The sequence below is a fragment of the Salvelinus namaycush genome, chromosome 14, assembly GCF_016432855.1.
Source record: "Salvelinus namaycush isolate Seneca chromosome 14, SaNama_1.0, whole genome shotgun sequence".
NCBI classification, from domain to species: domain Eukaryota; kingdom Metazoa; phylum Chordata; class Actinopteri; order Salmoniformes; family Salmonidae; genus Salvelinus; species Salvelinus namaycush.
This window is the reverse complement of record NC_052320.1, coordinates 23,493,075-23,513,054: the sequence shown is the minus strand read 5'-3', so window position 1 is coordinate 23,513,054 and position 19,980 is coordinate 23,493,075. Positions and strand designations below refer to the sequence as shown.

Genomic DNA, 19,980 nt, shown 5'->3' with positions numbered 1-19,980 from the left:
TTGCTGTTGTGAAGATAAAATGTCTGTTTTATTAAAAGTGCCATTGAAGCACAACAGTGACCCCTGACGTTTGAATGTGTCATTGCCTCAACATCAGTAGCCATACCATTGAAAAAAACAGAATTCCTAGAGGTTGTACTTGTGAGCGGTTATTTTTTAATCAACTGTTCAGGGCAACTGAATATTTTAGTATATGCCATCCACATGCAGTAGTCCTAATTGTGGTTTAATTAATCAAGAAATAGAAATGTGATTTCATGAACACCAATCAACCTCAGAGGCGCTACTTCTGGTATGTCTGGGACTTTTAAAAATAAGATTAAAGGGATAGTGACATTTGTCCATTTTGCTAAATGATCAGCACCACTTTCCCATAAGCATTCTTAATATTTAAACGTTGTGCTTACATAGGCAGGTACAGTAATTACAGTGTAGTTACACACTATTTAACTGTTACACATGTTTGTGGTTTGTATATGAATTACATTTGAAATCAGTCAGTGGTCAATCCTCTCATCCTATAATTATTTTATATGCAGATATTAGGGACATCATGATCTACAAAATCATCAGTTCGATGTTGATGAATGTAAAAACTTTGCAAGTAGATGTTCAATCTGTAGCTTTTATTTCCTCTGTGGTTCAACCTGGTCTCAGAGCATTTTGTATTATTCTGTATGTAAATCCAAGACACTCCATTTGGTATGATGTTATGTTTCATATGGTATGTATGAATTTGTGGATGTCCATCACTCATTTTGTATGATATGTTCCAAATTACAATTCGTATTATATGTTAAAAAATGTACAATGTGGTACCCATTTGCAAAACTTACAATATGCTACACATTTTCAAAACGAGTATGTTGCAAATTCTGGCTAGGTGGCTAACGTTAGCTAGGCTAGGGGTTAAGGTTAGGAGTTAGGTTAAACTAAAAGGGTTAAGGTTAGCTAATATGCTAAGCAGTTGCAAAGTAGCTAATAAGTAGTAAGTAGTTGAAAAGTTGCAAAAATGCTAAAGTTGTCCGTGATGAGATTCCAATGCGCTAGACATTCACATTGTACACCCACACCGACCCTACTTTAGTTTTTGCCTTAAGTAACCATACCAAATGTAACATATCATACTAATCTGAGTGTCCCAGATTTACTATGTTACATCTAGTCTATGAGACCATGCTGTGTGGTTATACCTTATGGGCACCTGTTCCTTTTCTTTTTTGATTTTGCACTTGCAAAGACTAAAAGGCCTGGATGTTGCTTTGTGAGCCATTGCACCTCACATGGAAAATAATGTAAGGGAAAGAATGGACTACTATCTTCCCCAATATTTTCTCAGACATGTTAAGATGGATTGATGTAACATGGTGCTCAACCAACCTAGTTCATTTGCTAATGAGATGTATACAGGCCTAAAGTCTTATCTGTTGCCATTTTCTTATCTTTTCCAATCTTCCAGACAACCGGTCACCCCTCTAACCATTACATTTCCCATATACTTAAGAACTTGCAAATCCAACTTGAAAACTGCAAGTATAATTTATGAAACTTTTATAGCGCTTTTCATTACAATTTCAAAGCGCTTTAATTGAAAAATAAAGGCATGCAATTTTGAAAAACAAAAACAAATAGTTCAATAGATAAGTGTAATAAGACACCATTGAGACAGAATAATCAATAGCCATTTAATCACGACAAAACACCCATTATTCAGTACAGTACATATTTTTGCTTCAAAATATTTAACCTACTTGCTCCCTACCAAAGTGTTTCAGTAGCAGCACTATTTGTTAGAATTTTTTAGGAGGGTCTTTTGGTTTAGTTAAGTTGTCACCTTCCTGGTCCTTTGCTTGAGGTGTTTTAACTTTACTAGCATCTGCCTCGGGGGTGACAGGGATTTCAGGGTCCACTGCTTCCTTGGCAGCTGTAGTTTCAGTCACCTCAGATTCCTTGGCCACAACATTTGCAGGGACCTCAGCTGCAGTTTCTGTGTCAACCTTTGCAGTAGTGGCCTCTGTGTTCTGGGCTACAGGGGTCTCAGTTTCCTGAGCAACAGAGGTTGCTGTGGTCTTAGTTTCAGAATCAGAGGCCTCCGTGACAACGGGGGTGGTCGCGGCCTCTGTCTTCTGGGCAACAGGAACTGCTGTGGCCTCCGACTCTACTGCAATGGCTTCTGACTCCTTGACTGCTTCTGCAGCATCCAACTCTTGGGTGGTTTTAGTTGGAGCTGGTTCTTCTTTAATGATAGGGGCTGTGTCTACAAGTACCTCTGCTTCTGCCTCCTTGGGTGCAGACACCTCTGCTGTCACATAGACCTCTACCTTAGGCACTGCTACAGTCTCTGGAACAAGAGATGCTGTAGCCTTTTCTGGCACATCCTTGATTATTTCTACCTCCTGCACCAATGGGATAGCAGTAGCAGTTTCCACAGGATCCTCCACCACTTCTGCCTCCTTGAGTGCTGGAAATGCTGCAACAATCTCAGTGACAATGGGGGTAACAGCCTCTGCCTCGTTAACTAGGGTAACTGCCTCCTCAATAATGGCAGCTGCCTCTTTAACCTTCACTGGCTCAGCTTCCGCTGCGGCCTGAGTGCTCGAGATGATGGCCTCCATGACAGGGAGCACCACTTGGATGGTGGGGACTGAATCCAGGGCCTGTGGTACAGCCTCTTGCACCGCTGTGAATCCTATTACACTCGCTGCTGCCGCCTCCTTTGGCACCACCACCCCGTGCTTACCTGCACTTTCCACGCCCCCTTCCATGTGGAGCCAGTCCATTTTTTGCGCATGCTGATGGAGAGCGTCGTCAACGCGTGCATCGATCATAGCTTCCGTCAAGATGCCGTCTTCTGAGGAGTATGCAGCAGCCTGATGAGAAAACAGGGATTGAATGTTATCCTGTGTCCCGTTATCTAAAGACAACTAACTGGACAGGTCACATGTACTAACCTGCCAGGCCACACCCAGTTTAGAGATCTCACGGCCCGACATGCCCTCTGCACGAATTGCAATGTTCGAACACTTCTGGCCATAGTCAAACTGGGCCAACTTCATTCTCCTGCAGGAGGATATATGTTAGTGAAATACACCTTCAACTCAACACACTGTATTGTTTCGTCAGAGCAATCATTAGTCGAAAAATACATCTAAAAAATTACCCAAATCAGTATGCCACATATATAGTGGCATTGTAGTACAAGTGGAGAATGGTGTACTCACTGTCTCCCTAATGTGGCAGGCTCCAGTACAAATCTGTCAAAGTACAGGCGCACCAGTCTCTCCCTCTCCTCCAGCCCAGGCAAGGCAAAGTTTACAATCTCATCAATACGGTCGTTGATGGCCCAGTCAAACTGCTCAGGCTGGTTACTGGCCAACACTAGCATAAACCTGGGGAGAGAGACCATGATCTTTTTAGTCAAGTCAACCTTTTCATGCACTTTCTAAAAACTCAAATAATATACATAGGAAAAAAATCACGATGGTAACTTGCCAGTGTAAAATTAACAGTTTTTATTTAGGTTGGTACCAACTTGTTGCTCTGCTCTCCAGTGCGATAAAGGAATGCGTTAAGGGTGGATCTCAGGTCCTCACTGATTGTCTCCTGCAACAAAGTCATTGATGTGATCAAAATAGCCGACATGTTGACTCTTGAAAACAGAACATGCGCTTAGTTCTGTTACTGGACTCACTGTGGATCTCTTGCGTAGGAATGCATCTGCTTCATCTACAAAAAGCAGGAGGCTACAGAAGTTGAGGCAAATGAAAAGAAAGAGATTAGCAAATCTAATGCCTTTATTAGAAAACGTTTATTTTAATTTTTTACTATTGACCCACAATCGTTATTTGAATCTGACACACACATAGATACAGTTGAAGTCAGAAGTTTACATACACTTATGTTGGGTTAGGTCATTAAAACTAGTTTTTCAACCACTCCACAAATTTCTTGTTAACAAACTAAAGTTTTGGCAAGTCGGTTAGGACATCTACTTTGTGCATGACACAAGTAATTTATCCATTATATGTTTACAGACAGATTATTTCACTGTATCACAATTCAGTGGGTCAGAAGTTTACATACTTGACTGTGCCTTTAAACAACTTGGAAAATTCCAGGAAATGATGTCATGGCTTTAGAAGCTTCTGATAAATTATGTCAATTAGCCTGTCATTTGGAGGTGTACCTGTGGATACACTGCTCCAAAATCACCATAAAAAAGCCAGACTATGGTTTGCAACTGCACATGGGGACAAAGATCGTATTTTTTTTTTTTTTTTTAAATGTCCTCTGGTCTAATGACACAAAAATAGAACTGTTTGGCCATAATGACCATCGTTATGTTTGGAGGAAAAAGGGGGAGGCTTTAAAGCTGAAGAACACCATCCCAACCTTGAAGCACGGGGGTGGCAGCACCATATTGTGGTGGTGCTTTGCTGCAGGAGGGACTGGTGCACTTCACAAAATAGATGACATCATGAGGAAGTAAAATTATGTGGATATATTGAAGCAACATCTCAAGACATCAGTCAGGAAGTTAAAGCTTGGTCGCAAATGGGTCTTCCAAATGGACACTGACCCCAAGCATACTTCCAAAGTTGTGGCAAAATGGCTTAAGGACAACAAAGTCAAGGTATTGGCGTGGCGATCACAAAGCCCTGACCTCAATCCTATAGAAAATTTGTGGGCAGAACTGAAAACGCGTGTGAGAGCAAGGAGGCCTACAAACCTGACTCAGTTACTTATACCAGGTCTGTCAGGAGGAATGGGTCAAAATTCACCCAACTTATTGTGGGAAGCTTGTGGAAGGCTACCCAAAACGTTTGGCCCAAGTTAAACAATTTAAAGGCAATGCTACCAAATAATTGAGTGTATGTAAACTTCTGACCCACTGGGAATGTGATGAAAGTAATAAAAGCTGAAATAAATCATTCTCTCTTCTATTATTCTGACATTTCACATTCTTACAATAATGTGGTGATCCTTACTGACCTTAGACAGAGAATTTTAACTAGGATTAAATGTCAAATATTGTGAAAAACTGAGTTTAAATATATTTGGCTTTAAGTGTATGTAAACTTCCGACTTCAACTGCAGACGGATCTTTATATACACACTACCGGTCAAAAGTTTTAGAACACCTACTCATTCAAAGTTTTTTCTTTATTTATACATTGTAGAATAATAATGAAGACATCAAAACTATGGACTCAGAATCATTTAGTAACATAAAAAGTGTTTAACAAATCCAAATATATTTTATATTTGAGATTCTTCAAACAGCCATCCTTTGCCTTCATAACAGCTTTGCACACTCTTGGCATTCTCTCAACCAGCTTCATGAGGTAGTCACCTGGAAGGCATTTCAATTAACAGGTGTGCCTTCTTAAAAGTTAATTTGTGGAATTTCTTTCCTTCTTAATGCATTTGAGCCAATCAGTTGTGTTGTGACAAGGTAGGGGGGTATACAGAAGATAGCCCTATTTGGTAAAAGACCAAGACCATATTATGGCAAGAACAGCTCAAATAAGCAAAGCGAAACGACAGTCCATCATTACTTTAAGACATGACTCAGTCAATACGGAAAATTTCAAAAACTGAAAGTTTCTTCAAGTGCAGTTGCAAAAGCCATCAAGCCCTATGATGAAACTGGCCCTCATGAGGACTGCCACAGGAATGGAAGACCCAGACTTACCTCTGCTGGAGAGGATACATTCCTAGTTACCAGTCTCAGAAATTGCAGCCCAAATAAATGCTTCACAGAGTTCAAGTAACAGACGCATCTCAACATCAACTGTTCAGATGAGACTGCGGGAATCAGGCCTTCGTGGTCGAATTGCTGCAAAGAAACCACTACTAAAGGACACCAATAAGAAGAAGAGACTTCCTTGGGCCAAGAAACAAGAGCAATGGACATTAGACCGGTGGAAATGTGTCCTTTGGTCTGGAGCGCGAATTGGAGATTTTTGGTTCCAACCGCCGTGTCTTTGTGAGATGCGGTGTGGGTGAACGGATGATCTCTGCATGTGTATTTCCCACCGTAAAGCATGGAGGAGGTGTTATGGTGTGGGGGTGCTTTGCTGGTGACACTGTCTGTGATTTACTTAGAATTCAAGGCACACTTAACCAGCATAGCTACCACAGCATTCTGCAGCGATACGCCATCCCATCTGGTTTGGGCTTAGTGGGATTATCATTTGTTTTTCAACAGGACAATGACCCAACACAGCTCCAGGCTTGACCAAGAAGGAGAGTGATGAGTGCTGCATCAGTTGACCTGGCCTCCACAATCACCCGACCTCAACCAAATTGAGATGGTTTGGGATGAGTCGTACCGCAGAGTGAAGGAAAAGCAGCCAACAAGTGCTCAGCATATGTGTGAACTCCTTCAAGACTGTTGGGAAAGCATTCCAGGTGAAGCTGGTTCAGAGAATGCCAAGAGTGTGCAAAGCTGTCATCAAGGAAAAGGGTGGCAATTTGAAGAATCTAAAATATATTTATATTTGTTTAACACTTTTTTGGTTACTACATGATTCCATACAGTGGCAAGAAAAAGTATGTGAACCCTTTGGAATTACCCGGATTTCTGCATAAATTGGCCATAACATTTTATATGATCTTCATCTAAGTCACAACAATACACAAACAGTGTGCTTAAACTAATAACACACAAATTATTGTATTTTTCTTGTCTATATTGAATACATAATTTAAACATTCAGTGTATTTGAGAAAAAGTATGTGAACCCCTAGGCTAATGACTTCTCCAAAAGCTAATTGGAGTCAGGAGTCAGCTAACCTGGAGTCCAATGAATGAGACGAGATTGGAGATGTTGGTTAGAGCTGCCCTGCCCTATCAAAATCACTCACAAAATTTGAGCTTGCTATTCACAAGAAGCATTGCTTGATGTGAACCATGCCTCAAACAAAAAGAGAATTGTTGCATAAAGCTGAAAAGGGTTACAAAATTATCTCTACAAGACTTAATGTCCATCAGTCCACGGTAAGACAAATGGTCTATAATGTAGAAAGTTCAGTACTGTTGCTACTATCTAGGAGTGGCCGTACTGTAAAGATGACTGCAAGAGCACAGCGCAGAATGCTCATTGAGGTTAGCTAAAGACCTACAGAAATCTCTGGAACATGCTAACATCTCTGTTGACAAGTCTACGATATGTAAAACACTAAACAAGAATGATGTTCATGGGAGGACACCACGGAAGAAGCCACCGCTGTCCTAAAAAAAGCATTGCTGCACGTCTGAAGTTCACAAAGGAGCACCTGGATGTTCCAAAATATTCTGTGGACAGATGAAACTACAGTTGAGTTGTTTTTAAAAAAGGAACACACAACACAGTGTGGAGAAAAAAAAAGACAGCACACCAACATCATCTCATCCCAACTGTAAAGCATGGTGGAGGGAGCATCAGGGCCTGGATAGCTTGCTATCAGTCTGATTTCCCAAGTTTATCAAGACATTTTGCAGGAGAATGTAAGGCCATTTGAAGCTCAAAAGGACATCACCCAGAAGTTCGGTGATGCAACAAGACAATGACCCAAAACACAGAAGTAAATCAACAGAAGGCTTCAACAGAAGAAAATATGCCTTTTGAAGTGGCCCATTCAGAGTCCTGACCTCAACCCGAATGAGATGCTGTAGCATGACCTCAAAAGAGCAGTTCACACCAGACATTCCAAGAATATTGCTGAACTGAAACAGTTTTTAAAGAGGAATGGTCCAAAATTCCTTCTGACCGTTGTGCAGGTCTGATCCACGACTACAGAAAACGTTTGGTTGAAGTTATTGCTGCCAAAGGAGGGTCAACCAGTTATTAAATCCAAAGGTTCACATACTTTTCCCACCCTGCACTGTGAATGTTTACACGGCGTGTTCAATAAAGACATGAAAACGTATAATTGTTTGTGTTATTAGTTTAAGCAGACTGTTTGTCTATTGTTATGACTTAAATGTTTTGACTGACAAATTTTATGACCAATTTATGCACAAATCCAGGTCATTCCAAAGGGTTCATATACTTTTGCTTGCCACTATATTTGTTTGTTCATAGTTTTGATGTCTTCACTACTATCCTACAATGTAGAAAATAGTAAAAATAAAGAAAAACCCTTGAATGAGTAGGTGCTCTATAAACTTTTGACAGGTAGTGTATGGCTCTGATTTTACATAAACACCCATAAGATTTGTGCCAAAGAGGATCTGTACATTTAAATTTTAGACATTTAACACGACACAGTGAATGAATGTCCTACCCGCGCCGGCTTGTACTGGCCCAGTCAAAGACCTTGTGCATGGCCGTCACGCCATCACGGCCCATAGGGGCTACATCTCCACCTGTCATGATGGCGTAATCCATCCCAGAATGGAGGGCCAGTTTCTGCAGGGCAACGTAACAGACCATCATTCAGTAAAATAGTGGATGCAGCAACTATTGGCTAAGTGTGACCCTGGTGACAATGGACAGCTCGTGACGACTGTACTATACACATCGGTGAAGTTAATAGCAAAACATTATTTTCCAGTTTCGCCACCCTGCACCTAACCAATACAATTTTGAAAAATGTTTAAATGTTTTCCTTATTCTAGTAAAGTATATGTTAAACTATAGTAACATGTATAGTGCATGCCTTGTAATACCTTGGCAAAGAGGGTCTTGCCAGTCCCAGGGGGTCCATACATAAGGATGTTTCTATAGAGCCCCTTATTCTGTCGAGTGTTACGAGTCGCAATGGCAATGTCCCGCACACGCTCCTCCAGGGATGGCTACACAACAGAGAGAGGGGAGGGAAGAGAGAGAGGGCAGGAGAAATGTCAACTTAAGGGAGGTCAACTAACTTTAGCAGTGACATCAGTGTGTAGGGATATCTGCTTTTATTGTAATGTAAAGAATTCTTCCATGCTGTGTATGGAACAATACTGAATGTACACTGTGTACTTACACTAAGAACTACTCCCTCCAGAGCATCCTGTGGTCTACTTCTCAGACGCTTCGTTGTCTGAAGGTAGAAAAGAGCTCAGAGTTCACATACATACAGTAAAACACTTCATACATGTATTATAATACAGTTAATATGATATTCAACCTACAGTGCATTCTGTAGGTTGAATGCCCAAGTCGGAGGTCCAGAGCGCTCTGGAGCAGGTTCTCATCAAAGATCTCTCTGTGCTTTGCTCCATTGATCATTCCCTCGATCCTGACCAGCTTCCCAGTCCCTGCCGCTGAAAAATGTCCCGACAGCATGATGCTGCCACCACTATGCTTCACCGTAGGGGGTGCCAGGTTTCCTCCAGACAGGACGCTTGGCATTCAGGCCAAAGAGTTCAATCTTGGTTTCATCAGACCAGAGAATCTTGTTTCTCATGGTCTGAGAGTCCTTTAGGTGCCTTTTGGCAAACTCCAAGTGGGCTGTCATGTGCCTTTTACTGAGGAGTGGCTTCAATTTGGCCACTCTACCATAAAGGCCAGATTGGTGGAGTGCTGCAGAGATGGTTGTCCTTCTGGAAGGTTCTCCCATCTCCACAGAGAAACTCTGGAGCTCTGTCAAAGTGACCATTGGGTTCTCCCCCGATTGCTCAGTTTGGCCAAGCGGCCAAATCTAGGAAGATTCTTGGTGGTGCAAAACTTCTTCCATTTAAGAATAATATGTGTTCTTGGGGACCTTCAATGCTGCAGAAATGTTTTGGTACACTTCCCCAGATCTGTGCCTTGACACAATCCAGTCTATGAGCTCTACGGACAATTCCTTCGACCTCATGGCTTGGTTTTTGCTCTGACATGCACTGTCAACTGTGGGACCTTATATAGACAGGTGTGTGCCTTTCCAAATCATGTCCAATCAATTGACTTTACAACAAGTGGACACAAATCAAATTGTAGAAACATCTCAAGGATGATCAATGGAAACAGGATGCACAATTTCGAGTCTCATAGCAAAGGGCCTGAATACTTATGTAAATATGGTGTTTCGGTTTTATTTTTAATACATTTGCCAAAAATTCTAAAAACCTGTTTTCGCTTTGTTATTATGGTGTATCATGTGTAGATTGATGAGGGAAAAAAGTAATTTAATCCATTTTAGAATAAGGCTGTAACATAACAAAATGTAGAAAAAGTCAAGGGTCTGACTATTTTCCCGAATGCACTGTATAATGGGCATCATTTTAACTACACTGAACAGAAATATAAACGCAACATGTAAAGTGTAGGTCTCATGAGCTCCATATACACAAAAAGCTTATTTTACTCAAATTTTGAGCACATTTGTTTACATCCCTGTTAGTGAGCATTTGTCATTGGCCAAGATATGCCACACCTGTCAGGTGGATGGATTATCAAGAAGCTGATTAAACAGCATGATCATTACACAGGTGCACCTTGTGCTGGGGACAATAAAAGGCCACTCTAAAATGTGCAGTGTTGTCACACAACACAATGCCACAAATGTCTCAACCAGAGCTGATGCCAGATCATTTTATGTTAATTTATCTACCATAAGCCGCCTCCAACGTCATTTTAGAGAATTTGTCAGTAGGTCCGACCGGCTTCACAACCGCAGACCACGTGTAACCACGCCAGCCCAGGACCTCCACATCCGGCTTTTCACCTGAGGGATCGTCTGAGACAAGCCACCTGGACAGCTGATGAAACTGTGGGTTTGCACAACAGAAGACAGAAGAATTTCTGCACAAACTATCAGAAACCGTCTCAGGGAAACTCATCTGCATCCCCATTGTCCTCAACAGGGTCTTGACCAGACTGCAGTTTGGCGTCATAACCGACTTCTGTGGGAAAATGCTCACCTTCGATGACCACTGGCACACTGGAGAAGTGTGCTCTTTATGGATGAATCCTGGTTTCAAATGTACTGGGCAGATGGCAGACGGCGTGTATAGCATTGTGTATGCGAGCGGTTTGTTGATGTCAACGTTGTAAACAGAGTGCCCCATGGTGGCAGTGGGGTTATGGTATGGGCAGGCATAAGCTACGGACAACGAACACAATTGCATTTTATTGATGGCAATTTGAATGCAGAGATACTGTGACAAGATCCTGAAGCCCATTGTCGTGCCATTCATTCGTCGCCATCACCTCATGTTTCAGGAATATAATGCACGGCCCCATGTCACAAGGATCTGTACACAATTCCTGGAAGCTGAAAATGTCCCAGTTCTTCCATGGCCTGCATACTCACCAGACATGTCACCCATTAAGCATGTTTGGGATGCTCTGGATCGACGTGTACAACAGCATGTTCCAGTTCCCGCCAATATCCCACAACTTTGCACAGCCATTAAAAGAGTGGGACAACATTGCACAGCCCACAGTCAACAGCCTGATCAACTCTATGTGAAGGAGATGTGTCGTGCTACATGATGCAAATGGTGGTCACACCAGATATGGACTGGTTCTCTGATCCACGCTCCTACCTTTTTAGTTAAGGTACGTGACCAACAGAAGCATATCTGTATTCCCAGTCATGTGAAATTCAAAGATCAGGGTCAATTGACTGATTTCCTAATATGAACTGTAACTCTGTAAAATCCTTGAAATTGTTGCCTGTTGTGTTTATATTTTTGTTCAGTGCACTTCAAAGAGCAGGGACAACAAATATCCCATATCAATTTGTTATGTCCTGAAAGGGAACTATTTTATCTCTTCTTTAGTTACCTTAACAGGGTGTTTGATGGCCTCGCCAACAGTGATTCTGGAGGTCTCTCGAACCAGCGAGGGCTTTCCCAGACGAGCCTCTATGTAGCGCCCAATCACCCCGGTGGCGTTCCGCGCTGAATACACCCCCACTGCCAGCAGTGTGAACCCAGCCACCTGCAGGGCATTCACCAAACAGTGTGTGTCAATGACTCAGATATGGTAAGCAACCACAATGTGAAATTCAAGCTATATCGCAGCTTGTAGGGTGAAAGTGTGATAGAAGATTGGTAGTAAGGGGGAGACTTTTTACCGTGGCGGTGAGTTTATCCCAGTCGGACAAAAAGGCATGGAACCCTTCCCCAAAGACTGCTCCTGCAGTCCTGACAGAAACAAAAACATAATTATTACAGTGACTGCTCCCATTATGACTACCAAACATTCACAGCATTCTTGGGTTCTTATCCAAACATAACAGAATACTGGCTGATCAAATTAAATATATTACATAATATGAGATGTGATAAGAATTGGAATGTATAAAGCTCTTTACAACTGATTGTCTTCCACAGCCCAGTCTCAAGCTGTGACCCTCTAAAAAGTAACTGCAAGTGCAACCCGCCATTGGGCCTGACCCAATAATGGGACACTGCTGTAGAGTGTAGAACCATTTTGACCCTTCCCATCTCACCTGATGGACTCCAGGACCGTCTGCCTGTGTTCGGCTGCTTTAAGGCGGATCTGTTCACGGATGAGGTCCGCATTCTCCCGCTCTACCTTGGCACGAGCTGCAGACTCCGCCTCTACACGAAGCAATTCGTTCTTGTGCCACAAAGCCATTTCATGTTCAATAGTGGCTAGGTAAGAGAGTGGAACTAAAGTAAGTTCAAATATGTTTTTGACTGAGTCTGCTATTAGTAAACATACTGTGGGACTGATTTACAAAGCATTTGCACCAGTTTCTGTCAGAAGAGAACTACAGATATACTCTAAACCAGGTGTAGACAACCGCAGGCACTTCATGTTTTTGATTTACTGACCCGGAAGGCCAGCTTGGTTGAACTGATCAATTAGCTCAGTTGGTCAGGTGTGATGCCTAGACGGAACAAAATCTGGCAGTACCTGCGGCACTCCAGGAATAGGGTTGCCTACCCCTGCTGTAAACAATGACAAAAACATGAAACGGTCTCAGTTCACTATTCTTCATGTTTCATTTTCCTTGATGAAGAGCAGGTGCAAATGCTTAGTAAACCCTTCTCCTGTGTGTCATAATGACATTGGGAATTTTCCTGCACCTTTTCGCATAGCCTCCTGCTTTGTTACTGATTCCTCTTGCTTGCGCAAGTTCTCCTCATTGAGGGCTTGCTGCAAATACAAAACACATGCTGAACATACACTTAGCCATATTTCTGATTCTTGTCCTTTTTCTATCAGCATGGGTCCCAATCGGGTTTCTTTTTGTGTTTCTCTATAGCTATGGCTGAGATTCAACAGAAATCAGAACAGAGCGCTTACCTGCTGCCTGACTTGATCATCATATCTCTGTCTGGCAAGTTTGTCTTGATACTGTGCCCTCTAGAGGAAATAAGACAGAAAACACCTTTGCACCATTTGAAGCATGATCCAACATTAAGGATGCAATACAATAAAGACAAATAATGTACATTAGCCCCATAACAACATACTTAGCGCAACACTAGATTTATTCACACTTGACTGGTAAATTACATCAGTGGAATGTAGTCAAGGACTATTTGTCAGCAACTCTCAACCACTCCCATACCGCTTGATTTTGTTTGGTCTCCTCTGTAAGTGTTTTCCGCCTTTCCTCGGCCTGGAGACGGATCTGTTCCCCCTTCAGCTGCTCCAAGGCTGCTTCATATTCCTGTTAGTGAATGGGATTAAAGCATGTTTTCAGAAAGGAATAGGTCGTAAGTTTGAAGGACAGAGAACTGTTATACTTAAACCCTAATCTCATTATTCCGAGCATCATAGATGCCAAGTATATGGATCTGAAGATAAAAGTCAAGGGAGGATTGAGAGAAAGTGGATGAATATATAGAAATGAGAACCCATGTGTTCCCGTTTTGAAATGTAGGTGACAGTACCGGAATGTCTAGGACAGGGAAGATCATAAGGCAATAGTGGATAACACTTGTTTTCTTCTACAAAACAAAATGCTGCAGCTAAATAGAAGAAGGCTGACACTTGAAAACTAAAAGTAAAAAGCATGAGCTAATGCACACCCATAAATGTTTGTAGCAGTAGACTAGGTAAACTGTATTATAAAAAATTAAGAAAATTGCACACTTTTTATGCTCCCAACATTTTAATGGGTAAACCTAATAACCAGACATTTGAAAGTGTCCCACCTTCACTTTACTCTGATGCTCCAGCTGTACCGATTGCTCCTGCATGCGAGCCAGATCAAGCGCCTCTTTCGCATGGCCTATAGAGTTAAGGTGGAAACAAAATTAAGACACTTCAAAGTCAATTGGTCACTTGATACTATGAGTATAGATGTTCATTTGGGGAACAGGAGAAATTTGACATTAATTGCCATTAATTCACAAATGATACCACTTTCACTGTCATGAGGCTCAGGACCTCTGTTCCTCAAAGGTACACTCGTCTCACCAGCAGGTGGGGGGGGGGGCATACATACGCATGCGCCAAACTGACGTTCATGGCTAATTATAAACTGGGTGGCTCGAGCCCTGAATGCTGATTGGCTGACAGCCGTGGTAAATCAGACCATATACCACAGGTATAATAAAACATGTATTTGTACTACTCTAATTACGTTGGTAACCAGTTTATAATAGCAACAAGGCACCTCGGGGGTTTGTGGTATATGGCCAATATACCACGGCTAAGGGCTGTGTCCAGGCAAAAAACAGCCCTTTGCCGTGGTATATTGGCCATAAACCACACCCCCTCGTGCCTTACTGCTTAAATATATAACCCCATATATGTAACAGCAGGTTATACGTCTATGCAGGCCACATGCTCTCTTGCAAACATCGAACGGGAATGTTATCTTTAACAAGTGGCAGGACAGAAAACATCCCCATGAAGAACACTTTGTTCTTTCGATCACTGTCACGCCCACCAAAGCCTGTTGCAGACAGTCTTTGTTGATACAGTCGAGTCCAGTTCATTACATACTTTCTATAGTTGATTCATGTTCAATTGATACTTTGTTGCAGTTGTCAGAACGTTTAATTGCTCATATTCTGCAACGATATCGTACAGTTGCATGCGATAATGAACTCACACAAAATCTGCAAACAAAAAGGTAACTTCCGACAAGAACAAGAAGCTTTAACAAATGACATGACAATGTGATAACTATTGTACGAACGTGATCTGTCAAGTTCCCTCGCAGATTTTGCGGCTCGTTCAAGCCCAGTCGGGTCGAAGTTACTCCATTTGTCCTTGGGCTTCTCTCCGAACGATTTATCAGAAAATCCCCCTTCTCCTCCAGGGGTCTCTGCTTTATCTGTCGGGGGTTTGCTGGACCCCCTTCCCCAGCCGAAGAGCCACGACATGATTACTCAAATGGAGTCGTCTTCTTGCTCCCCGTGCTGCAGTGGACTGAAGGGTTCTGTTTCTTCTACCGCCACTATTATACACTAAACACTAAACACCACTATAGCTCCATGTGTGTCCGGTAGACTCTTCCACGCAAGAGCGACGTGTGGTGGGCAGGACTATATATAAAATACTGCATCCTTATTGGTTACTACACTGACGAGGTTCTCTCCTGCTCGACAGCATCGGATGCTGCAGTTAGTTATATTCCAAATTATCTGGACTGCCTGAGTTACAGATTTACAGACAGTTTCCATTGCGCATATCACATTTTGAATAGATTAGGGACAACTTCAAAATTATGCCCCAAAACAATCAGGAAGCATAATAGAACACACTACCTATGTTAACCAACTTTGCATTACATAAAAACATCAAGTACCATTGAAAGAAAAAGATAAATGGTAGACGACACCATAGGTCTACCACACAAGGACATTGCCAGGTGCATGAAAGCCACCCATTACTCATATTTCTAGAGACTAATTTCTAAACTTTTATCAGAGAAATGAAGCCTTGCATACTCTATCCAGTGTGTAAGCTAGATAGTAGGCAATAGGCATAACAGTCAAAAACGTATTATGCATTTGATAGATGTACATTTTATCATCCACCTTGCAAAACAGTCACTTGTGCTCCAGCCAAGTAGTAACACACCTGATTCTACAAATCCAACCCTTGATTGAAAAATATCCCAACAAAAATCTGCTTTTCATTGATCTGACTTTCATCGATCTGCATGTCCAGCACTTAGATTTTGACTCACAATGAAGTGTTTACCATTTTATTTTCAGGACAAACAGGGCTACAAATAGAACACAAAACACTTTGACATAAACAGTTGCATTCATACATTTTATTGACAAATGTCAATATAATTAATAAGTTCCGCCAAAGCAAAAACCTGGTGAAAATGAATTTATATGAATGCTGTAAGTACAAAACACTTTTACTCACTGGGAAATAAATATCCAACTAGTCAGTGACAACTGTGTGGAGTTTGCGACAGCAACTATGTGAGCTTATTACAGCATTATATACACAATGTCCTGGGATTTCCTATGATATTCTATAACCCCTTACCTTCCAGCAAGTCTTGTGTACCTTGTGAGCGTCATAGAGCAAAACATTTTATATGTGCGAGTTCACGAGAGTCTCAGCTTTTCATAGATAGATTTGTTGCTCAAACCATTCGGACACTGCTGACGTTTTTGTAAAAAGACCCAGCCCCGGGCCCTTCGGTAACCCTTGTCTTACAAACACCGTTCTAACTCAGCCCCCTTTAATCACACAGATTAATGGTTGGTATCTATGGATGCACACAATGTTTAACCCATAACAATCTAACCCTGTCCAATTCTACAAAGCTATATGAAATAGTTTTAAGAAGGTCCTACCAAGGTTAATTTTGTTATTTGATTTAGAATTTTAAGACCCTTTGAAGTATGAATATATTAAATATTAAACCATTATTTTTGGCCTTACTGCTATTGGCCCATACAAACGCATTGAATAACTGATTCATTACATGGAACAGGAAGTTTGTTCTGAAGTGTTTGTCCTATATCTGAGAGATATAAGAAAGATCAGGAAACCTTTTTGATTTATTTTTTTACATGTATTTAACCCCTTATTTTGGCCCTGAACAGTCTCCATATATACTTCCATTCATTTTTTAAACGGGTACCAAAGGACCTTCAGACGAATCTTGTGAGGCCTGTGGGCATCCTAGAGCAACACAACCGACATGTATGTGTTGTGGGGGTGGTAGAGCAAAACGGAGAACACCATCTTGTGTGTAGTTCGGGCTACTTTATAATTTTATTTATTTAACCTTTATTTAACTAGGCAAGTCAGTTAAGAACGAATTCTTATTTACAATGACGGCCTACCAAACCTCTCCAGACCAGCAAGAGTGTAATGAGTATCCTTTAAGTAATCTTTGTTGACAAATGGTATGTCATGGGGGTGGGCACAGAATACCCATGCAGGGAGATGGTCAGATGGTTTTAATTCAACCGTAGCCACTGTATTACACCATTGTAATACAACTACATTTATTCCGCTCTAGGCCCGAGGGGATGTGGTATATGGCCAATATACCATGGCTAAGGGCTGTTCTTATGCACGAAGAAACGCGTTCTTTCTGGATTCCATTAGAATGACGATCACAGAGAAAAGGACGGGGCAACAAGTCTTACAATTCCAACTATTGAATCCTGCAAGATTCTGTTCTTAATAACTTCTTATGGCTGCAGGGGCAGTATTGAGTAGCTTGGATGAAAGGTGCCCATTTCAAACGTCCTGCTCCTTAGTCATAGTTCCTAATATTTGCATATTATTATTAGTATTGGTTAGAAAACACTCCAAAGTTTCTAAAACTGTTTGAATTATGTCTGTGAGATTAACAGAACTCATATTGGCAGGCAAAATCCTGAGTTGAAATCAAAACAATGAAATATTTATCATGTATTTTATTGTTTATAGTGACGCTATCTTTGCAGCTGTGGTATGCTAGTTTGAGCGCCGTCTCAGATTATAGCGTGCAATTATTTTTCCGTAAAGTTTTTTTGAAATCTGACATAGCGGTTGCATTAAGGAGAGGTATATCTATAATTCAATGTGTATAACTTGTATTATCATCTATATTTATGTTGAGTATTCATGTTGAAACGATGGGCTATGCAAAGTCACTTGATGTTTTTGCATTTACTGAATCTTGTAGCCTCAATGTAAACTCAGATTTTTTTTATATAAATATGAATTTAATCAAACAAAACACGCATGTATTGTGTAACATGAAGTCCTATGAGTGTCATCTGATGAAGATAATCGAAGGTTAGTGATTCATTTTATCTCTATTCTGGTTTTTGTGAAGCTATATTTTGCTGGGAAAAATGGCTGTGATTATTTTTGGTTTTGTGGTGACCTAACATAATCGTTTGTAGTGCTTTCGCTGAAAAGCCTATTTGAAATCGGACACTTTGGTGGGATTAACAACAAGATTACCTTTAAAATGATATAAGACACATGTATGTTTGAGGAATTTTAATTATGAGATTTCTGGTTTTTGAATTTGGCGCCCTGCACTTTCACTGGCTGTTTTTAAGTATACAACTACCTTTTTTGACACTGCATCAAAGCTGACTTTTTTTTGTTTTGCCTGTGCGTCAGACGTCTATATCGGTCAGCTAATACAGGACAAGTAAAGGCCCAGTGCACTACTTTTGTGAAAATATATATATTTTTTAATTCTGATTATTCAGGGGGTGCTGCAGCACACTCAGCACCCCTACTTCCCATGGCTATCCTACTAACTATACTAATCTCCTTCTATAACTGAACCCTGTATAAGCAATGAGGCTCTGACATAATACATAGCTTTCAGTAGGCTCCTCTTGATTTTGACATAATCTGACGTCATGCCTGAGGTGTACAGCAAAAAGTTATACAGGCCGGAACCGGCATCGCGCTGTATTCGTGGTTTGCACCTCTTTGGGCTGAAATATCGTGGCATTACTGAACACTCGGCCAATGGTGGCAAGTTAGGGAGAGTGTTTTTTTTTTTTTAAAAGAAGAAGAACATTAAGAAATAAGGGAATGAAAAAGGGTCTACGAATGGGTATACCTCCTGCCTGCCTGGCCATGCAATGTGTTTTTACTAGTTGTCAATAGGTGTATGAATGTATGTATGGTTTATGGCATGGATTCAAATAGTAATCATATTTGGCTTATTAGACAGTTCATCGGAGGGGAAAAAAACACACAAACCATTTGCGAGCACAGACTGGAATATGTTCCGTGATTCATCCAATGGCATTGAGAAGTACACCACCTCAGTCATCGGCTTCATCAATAAGCGCATCGACGACGTCGTCCCCACAGTGACTGTACATACATATCCCAACCAGAAGCCATGGATTACAGGCAACATCCGCATCGAGCTAAAGGCTAGAGCTGCCGCTTTCAAGGAGCGGGAGACTAATCCGGACGCTTATAAGAAATCCCGCTATGCCCTCAGACGAACCATCAAACAAGCAAAGCGTCAATACAGGATTAACTTCTTGACGCTAGGGGTCAGATTTTTATTTTATTTTTAAATAACGTTCCCAAGGTAAACTGACTATTTCTCAGGTCCAGATCGTAGAATATGCATATAATTTACAGATTAGGATAGAAAACACTCCAAAGTTTCCAAAACTGTCAAAATATTGTCTGTGAGTATAAAAAAACTGATTCTGAAGGCGAAAACCTGAGAAAATCTAACCCGGAAGTGATATATATATTTTTTAATCTGTGTTTCCTGGCCAGTCTATCTTCCATTTTTAAAGGGGTATCAACCAGATTCCTTTTCCAATGGCTTCCTCAGGCTGTGACCAGGCTTTAGACATAGTTTCAGGCTTTTATTTTGAAAAATGAACGAGATTTTTCAAAAGTAGTCAGGTGTCCTCTGAATAGTTCCTGCGCGCGAGAGGGGAGCTCTCCATTTTCCTTTTCTCTCTTATTGAATAGGTTACGGTCCGGTTTAAATATTATCGATTATGTTTGTTAAGATTGAATCCTACTACACCGGCTCTGATGCACGTCGGAGGTGGCAGGGTTTGAAAACTGCTTAGTGACACGAGCCTACCAGACGAGCTAAATGCCTTTTATGCTCGCTTCGAGGCAAGCAACACTGAAGCATGAACGAGAGCACAAGCTGTTCTGGATGACTGTGTGA

General features: G+C 41.3%; 1 protein-coding gene across 1 annotated transcript; it reads right to left on the bottom strand.

Annotated features, from left to right (window-relative positions):
• Positions 1 to 1,671: 1,671 nt before the first annotated feature.
• On the bottom strand, positions 1,672 to 15,325 carry LOC120058902 (ATPase family AAA domain-containing protein 3-like). Its single transcript, XM_039007651.1, has 16 exons — positions 15,031 to 15,325; positions 14,039 to 14,115; positions 13,450 to 13,551; positions 13,182 to 13,241; positions 12,962 to 13,031; positions 12,358 to 12,523; positions 11,980 to 12,049; positions 11,688 to 11,843; positions 8,959 to 9,015; positions 8,657 to 8,782; positions 8,272 to 8,396; positions 3,692 to 3,743; positions 3,533 to 3,603; positions 3,222 to 3,389; positions 2,952 to 3,060; positions 1,672 to 2,870 (listed from the first exon to the last, which is right to left on the bottom strand). Exons 1-16 carry the CDS (start codon positions 15,215 to 15,217, stop codon positions 1,791 to 1,793), a joined length of 2,676 nt encoding a protein of 891 aa, XP_038863579.1. The 5' UTR covers positions 15,218 to 15,325; the 3' UTR covers positions 1,672 to 1,790.
• Positions 15,326 to 19,980: the final 4,655 nt, after the last annotated feature.

Coding starts and splice junctions, on each gene's coding strand:
- LOC120058902 (XM_039007651.1), bottom strand. CDS start 15,217: ATGTCGTGGCTCTTCGGCTGGGGAAGGGGGTCCAGCAAACCCCCGACA. Junction 11,844..11,979: donor GGGATAAACTCACCGCCACG/GTAAAAAGTCTC, acceptor AATGCCCTGCAG/GTGGCTGGGTTCACACTGCT. Junction 3,390..3,532: donor ACTGGAGAGCAGAGCAACAA/GTTGGTACCAAC, acceptor CTCTCTCCCCAG/GTTTATGCTAGTGTTGGCCA.